We start from the raw sequence: 7,572 nt of genomic DNA, 5'->3' as shown, positions 1-7,572 counted from the left end.
TCTGTTCTTTTTCGAAGAATTCTGAAATAGTGCAATAAGTTAGAGTGAGACAAACTACAGCTGTCTCATTCTAACTTATTGTACACACACACGGGGGGAAATGTACAGTGCTAGTGTTGTCGATTGGACAAATTTTTGTCGAGAGGAAGTTGTGCGCATATATGTATATGTGCACAACTCTCACCTTCGACTCTCACCCTCTTCTCCCCCTGCTTCCGGGGCACCCGACTCTCACCTTCGACTCTCATCCCCCTCTCCCCTGCTTCAGGGGCGCACGACTCTCACCCCCTCTCCCCCCTGCTTCAGGGGCGCCCGACTCTCACCTTCGACTCTCACCCCCCTCTCCCCTGCTTCAGGGGCGCACAACTCTCACCTTCGACTCTCACTTTCGACTCTCACCCCCCACTCTCCCCTGCTTCAGGGGCGCACAACTCTCACCTTCGACTCTCACCCCCTCTCAACTCTGCTTCAGGTGCGCACGACTCTCACCTTTGACTCTCACCCTTGGAAAATCGTGCGCCCCTGAAGCAGGAGGGAGGGGGATGAGAGTCGAAGGTGAGAGTCGTACGCCCCTAAAGCAGGGGGGAGGAGGGGTGAGAGTCGGAGGCGAGAATCGTGCGCCCCTGAAAGTCAAAACCTATGTGGAATAGTATTTAATATTGCATATATAATATAGCTAAAATAATACGTTATTTTCCAAACTTTTGTTAATAATTTTTTAATGAAGGACGAGCGACGGCTAAAACTTGTTGGAAGTTACTCAGGGTCATGACTTTGACAATACATATATCAAGGTCAAGGCCATGGGGGGGTCCCCTAATCGGAACTTTTACCCAGGTTTTTTAAACATTGTTAAATGTTTTATAAAAATTTCTATGTTTGGAAGAATTTGAAAATCCGTAGTCGCTATGAAAACTGAAAACAGAGTAATGCATCTTTTAGTTCACACCATGGAACGTACGAATAGATTTCATAAAACAGACTTTTAAATATTTTAATTCAGAAACATAGAAATGCCCTGTAACTTGAGATTTTTCATTAGGGATGCAAAAACTACAATATATAAAAAAATTCAAGCAAATTGATTGAAAACTTTTTTACATATAAATCGTGTGTGGTCGTTTACAAAAAAACACAATTTCTTTTATTTACACCTTTGTGAACAGAAATCAACCCCTTTTCCTCCTTTGTAAAAATATTCCTCCTCTTTTCCTCTTGTAAAAATATTCAACCCCTTTTCCTCTTGTAAAAATATTCGATTTAGAAATAAAGAATATTTCTAAATCGAATAATATAAATAATAATAAGAACATGAACATGTTATATGAATTTAAACACTCTTAACTTAAACAAGCGTACAATAACATAAAATTTTAACTTTGCCTATGTATCATACGGTATTTGTAGGCACAGATTTCAAAGTATTAAAAATTTTATGGCAAATTAAAACTGTGACAGAAAATTAAGAGGAAACTTAAATGTACTAAAAAATAAATAAAACTGATAAAGTGTGCACGTTAAATGTTATACATATTCATTGATTACAATAGTGTAAAATGGATTGATTATAGGTGGAGACCGAAAGTACAAGAGAATTTGTAATCACGACATGGAAAAATGGCTTTGTAGAAGTATCTGCGAAGGACGACCTCAACGTCACTAAAATATTTAAGGAACTTCTTATCCAAGCGAAGTTGAAATACGATTTGAGTCCGGCATTGCAACGTCGCCGTCGACAATCTTTGCCGCCTCCGCAACATTCAAACTCGCGCAGCAGCAGTAGTACCCACGTGCCGTCCACGACTCAGTTACAACATTTGCAACAAGTTCGTGAGCGTTCCGATTCCAAAAGAAATTCCTGTATCCTATCGTAAGATGAGAACCCTTTGATATTGTCGCGAAATATCTTTCTTGACGATTTGATACCGAATTAGTTCAATCTCGTGCAATTATTCAATTATTATACAGGGTGTTTGAAAATTATCGGCTAATCGATCACGAGCAGGTAGAACGGACCGAATTGAATCGAAAAATCTTATACCATTTTGTAGGTTGCGCAATAGTTAACGAGATATTAACGTTTAAAGATAGCCGAATAAGCGCGTCCGGCCGGCCTACTCTCTGCTACCGAATATACAACCTACCGTCCCCACCGATCGCACGGTGCGCGAGCCGCTGGGAGTGGGGATGGCCTGCTAGGCGTGCTCATGGTGGAAATATATAAGGTGAAGCAATTTGATAGATGCGCAGTAGGAAAGTGCATATTCGGACATATTTGATTGGCTATTTCCAGTATTACTACCGTTATTATGCGTATTGTTTCACCTTATATATTTCCACCATGGGTGTGCCGTTCGAGTCATTTGAAGACGTTTAGTGGCAGTTCCCACTCCCAGCGGCCCGCGTGCCGTGCGATCGGTGGGGACGGTAGGTTGTATATTCGGCAGCAGTAGGCCGGTCGGACCCGCTTATTCGGCTATCGTTAAATGTTAATATCTCGTTAACTATTACGCAACTTACAAAATGGTATAAGATTTTCAATTCAATTCGGTCCGTTCTACCTGCTCGTGATCGATTAGTCGATAATTTTCAAACACCCTGTATAATATGTCAGGCGGTTAATTGATCCAAATTTTATAAATAAAAGATGTTTTATGTCTCGATTTTAAAGTTTTTGTTATCTGGACAATGATTTGCATATGACGCAGATAGTAAAATGTTAGCAGGATATCGACCGACTGGTAGCAGATTTGATCAGGAGATGTTAGCAGACTAATCACAACTGATGTCGCATTCTGCTCCTGTTCTGTCGACAAAACCTGTTAACATTCTACGCAAACAGACTGACAGAAATTAAACAGAACCTGTTGACAGAATCTGATAGCAGATTGCGAGCAGAAACCGAGCAGAGTCTGCTGACATAACTTGACAGTAGATTGGTAGCAGAAACCGAGCAAGAATCTGTCATTTTAATTTAAATCGATCTGGTTTCTTATAAGAAATTTTGTGTACATATATATAAACAGTTATATATAATTATACATAATGCCGTATTTGAAAATGGTAGATCTTGTTCGGTTTCTGCTGCCAATCTGCCGTCAAGTTATGTCAGCTGATTCTGCTTGATTTCTAGGCTTTCTAGTCGCGATGCTAAAGCCTCCTGTCTTACCCACATTTCCATTCGGTGAAAAATCTCCGAATTGGATGTACGGATTGCAAAAGTATTATTACATAAATTAAAGTACGTACAAACAGGACTTCAGCTGTACTGGATTTCATGAGAAAATCGAAAAAAAGTTAAAAAATTCACTTACTTTTGGCTCGTACAGCTGTTACCTCAGATATATATTTGCTTGATATAAGAGTTTTAGACTCCATGTCTTGAAAATAAGCGTGCAGCTGAGGTCACATTATTGGAACGAATAATATCGAATTTGTAGAACTAAGATTGAAAGTCTAGAAAAAAAGTATCGTCTCTCACCGAATGGAAAATACGTGTAGACAGGTGCTTTGCGAAGACTGGGACTGTCAACAGAGCCGAAATTCCGTGTAGCAGTAGTTGCGTGATCTTGCGATAGGTGCGATTGTTAAATAAGGACAGATGTATGCGTTTGAGTAAAACAGAACGATATATATTACATAATATAATGTAAGAAATGAATTAAAGATGTCACCACTATTATCGAATTTGGAATTAAAAAAGTCTGTGCTATCAACTTCGATCAAGTTCGGTAATCGGTTTAGCATCCCCTTAACGTATGAATGTTATAAATGGATATTCTTAATAAATATCCCAGCAAGCCAAAACATAGACGTATATGTAATATAACACGAATGTTATGAATGTTACATGTAATATTATTAATACCGTAAATGTAACATACTGGTATGGCGCTATGTCAGCAACTTGGTAACGTACTGTGTATAGTTATATTTTACTGATATATTGCAGTAATATAACGTAATATATATATTACATATTTTGCTATATCTTGTGATATGTAACACCAATATCTATATTATGTCTATATAATGCAATATATATATATATATATTCGTTTAAAGATAAACAAATTATTCCAGGTCTCGTCCGGATGGATGTAGTCGCATTCCATGCACTATTCCCAACAGGATAATTTAAAGCTAAGCGAGAAAACAGCCGCACGCCGCTGTCCTCCATGCATGTGCGGGCGCGGGCCGTCATAGTTTTCCTGTTGCGTGTTCTCAACGGTCACTCTCGACAAATTTTTTACGATTTAGCAAATTTCTACATTTTACAATGGGTAAATCTTCACCTAGTTCGAGAAAGAGAAGGAGTCCGTCATCTGGAGATCGTCTTGCAGCTTTAGAGGAGAAAATGTCTCGCTTGATCGAGACGCTGTCGCGTAGAGAAGTTTACGTGTCTCGTCCCTTCTCGTTCTCTATCTCTCGGCATCCTCTTCTCACATCGAGCACGAGATACAAAGATCGCGCATTGAGTCGAGGTCCGACGCCAGGGTGATTGAAACATCGCCCATTTGGAGGCGGTCCATTCCGGATCCCTCGGACGAGGATTCCCTGGCAGCGCCTGCACGATAGGAAGGGCCAGAAGATCCGCATAGGTGTGTATGAACTCACCGGATCTGCATTTGCGGAATGCAGGCGGGAAGTCGACACAGCCTGTTCCGATTAATCGGAACTCCTTCCCACGGTTTCAGAAGCGGTTGACAACGAAGAAAAATTACGTTCTGCGTCTCCACCAGTCGATTCGGAGACAATGCCTGATATTCCCGTGGTTACGGGAACAGACGATGAAAATGCGGATTCATTGACGAGGAGCTGTTCGATTCCGACTTTGTGAGTGCGGAAGTACAACCTTGGAATGACCATGTATCTGCCAAGTGGCATAATCTCTCTCGCAAAGGTCTGGATTCTAAGAGAGTCCTTCATGAGAAAATATTCTCCGCCGGATACATTATCCTTTCTGAGGGCCCTAAGGTTGAACCAGGAATGTAAGTCTGCGCTGAAAAATAATTCAATCATTAAAAGAGACGAGTTTCATTGCAAGAATCAGGATTAGGTCGGCATCGCCTTGACCGCTTTAGGAGAGGCTATCTCAAACTGTCTTAAACCCGATATCCAGCATTCGTTGAATCCGGACACCCGAGTGGCTGTCTCAAAAGTTGATGACGGAGCGATGATTTTGGCTGATCTATTTTTTCGATTGTCTCTATCCAGAAGAGCTCAAATCAAACCGGTGCTCAACTTATTAACTAAGTCGGGAAACGCCACGTCCCTGCATTCAGAGCGAGTTCGGCGTCGAGGACAGCAGAGACATCGAGCAGTAGCCGCCGGTCGCCAGCCCAGATCGCGATCGAGGAGGCGCTGAATACCAGTCAGGTATATGTCGCCGGCAGACTGTCGTCTTTTCTCCCTCAATGGATCACGACGGATTCGAGAATTTTAGAAGCCGTGGCGGGATATAGACTCCCCTTTATTAGTCATCCGCCGCTTCAGGAAGTTGAACCGCCTTCAATCCGCCTTTCTGAATCCGAAGAGAAGATTTGCTCTTTAGAGATTAATAGATTGCTGAGTAAAGGAGCAATTGAGCCTGTAGCAGAGTGCAAGGGGCAATTTCTATCCTCATTCTTCGTAATTAAAAATCTTCTGAGGGCCGGAGGTTCATCTTGAATTTGAGGCGGTTTAATGAATTCATTGAAGCTCCTCATTTTAAAATGGAGGATTGGAAGACAGTCATTCGCCTTTTTTCTTAGGAGATTTTTTTAGCTTCAATTGATCTCGAGGATGCATAATGGCTGATCCCAATTCACGAAAATGACAGAAAGTTCCTACGGTTTAGATTTCAGGGCTGCCTCTATCAATTTCGGGCTTTGCCGTTCGGATTAGCATCGACTCCGTACATTTTAACGAAAATTTTGAAGCCTGTGTTATTTTTTCTCAGGAACAGAGGTTTTCTATTGGGGCGTATTTGGATGACTTCTTGCTGATTGGAAACTCACGGAAAGCGTGCTCGGAGAATGTCGCTGCGACCCTAGACATCTTATCTTTTTTCATTAGGATTTCTGGTCAATAGAAACAAATGCGTACTTAACCCGGCGAAATCCTGCCGCTTTTTGGGCTTCATTTTCGATACGGACTGTCTCTCAGTGTCAATCCTTTGAGACAAAAGAGATAAGCTCCTTCGGAAGACGTTATCTATGCTACGAAAACGATCATTCAAGATCCGGCTCTTCGCGTTACATTGGTTCTCTGATTTCAGTCTGCCCAGCCGTACAATACGGAATTATGCACACTAAGATTCTAGAGAGAGAGAAGTTTCTAGCCCTTTTAGCAGTAAACGAAAATTTTGATTCTTAGATGGCTTTGCCACCTTCAATTAAGGAGGACCTGCTTTGGTGGGAAAACATTTTTGCAAACCCCACTCAGTCCAATATTATTAGATCAGGTCGTTTTGCCCTGGAGATCTTTACGGACGCATCCTTAACAGGATGGGGCGCGATCTGCGGCAAAATACGGATCCACGGTTTCTGGTCAGCAGAAGAGAAACAGAATCATATCAATTTACTAGAACTTCTTGCTGTATTTCATGCTTTAAGATCCTTTGCGTCCCAAATAAGAAGATGCGATATTTTGTTAAGAGTAGACAACTCTACAGCTCTCTCCTACGTCAATCGCATGGCTCAATTAAATTTCCGCACCTATTGGATTTTGTCCGGAGGATCTGGGAATGGTGTGCTGAGTGGAATCTGTTTATTTATGCTTCATATATCCCCTCAGCCCAAAATGTTGAGGCAGACGCCGAATCTCGAGTTATCTCGGAAGAAACAGAATGGATTCTTGAACAATCTTATTTTGTCAAAATTGAGGCTCAGTTTGATCGTTTTGATATCAACTTGTTCGCCTTATCAATTAACGCTAAATGTCCTAGATTCGTCTCTTGGCTCCCAGATCCTCTGGCTTTTGCGATTAACGCATTTTCTTTAGATTGGGGCAATTTTTACGCATTTCCCCCTTTTGTTTTAATCACTAGAGTCCTTCGGAAAATTATTACAGACAGAGCAGAGGGAATCATAGTCGTCCCCCGGCACAGCCATGGTTCCCCTTGTTTAATCGTCTTGTTTACAGTCACCTACTTTATTTCGAATCGGATGCTAATATCCCAGGTAGCAAGCTACGTCATTTTGACGTCGTTTTGATGTCAAATAACGTCTTTTTGGATGTCAAATGACGTCCTTTTTGACGTCAAATGACGTCATTTTGACGTCAGCTTGCTACCAGGGATGTTGTCATCTCCTTTCAGGGAGGTCCACCCGGCATGGAGCAGAATTTCTCTGGTAGTCGATAAATTATCCACCAAGCCTTTTTGTTAAGGGGTACACCGGTATCGGTGTTGGACGCGACTCTTGCATCATTGTCGGATCAAACGATTGTACAATATAATAAACCCCTCAAGTTATGGTGGACCTTCTGTAAAGAGAGACGGAATTGCTGTTTTTCTGCGCCCGTATCGTCGGTACTCGAGTTTTTATCTGCATCTCTTTCGATTACGGGCTCGTATTCGTCACTAAACTC

General features: G+C 41.7%; 1 protein-coding gene across 1 annotated transcript; it reads left to right on the top strand.

The window, feature by feature from the left end:
* The first annotated feature begins 908 nt into the window (after positions 1–908).
* LOC108767672 (uncharacterized) lies at positions 909–1,961 on the top strand. The gene is made up of 2 exons (XM_018517649.1): positions 909–926; positions 1,572–1,961. The coding sequence occupies exons 1-2, from the start codon at positions 909–911 to the stop codon at positions 1,872–1,874; spliced, it is 321 nt and encodes a 106-aa protein (XP_018373151.1). The 3' UTR covers positions 1,875–1,961.
* Positions 1,962–7,572: the final 5,611 nt, after the last annotated feature.

The sequence above is a fragment of the Trachymyrmex cornetzi genome, unplaced genomic scaffold, assembly GCF_001594075.2.
Source record: "Trachymyrmex cornetzi isolate Tcor2-1 unplaced genomic scaffold, Tcor1.1 scaffold718, whole genome shotgun sequence".
Lineage (NCBI taxonomy): Eukaryota > Metazoa > Arthropoda > Insecta > Hymenoptera > Formicidae > Trachymyrmex > Trachymyrmex cornetzi.
This window is presented reverse-complemented; position numbering and strand designations above follow the sequence as displayed.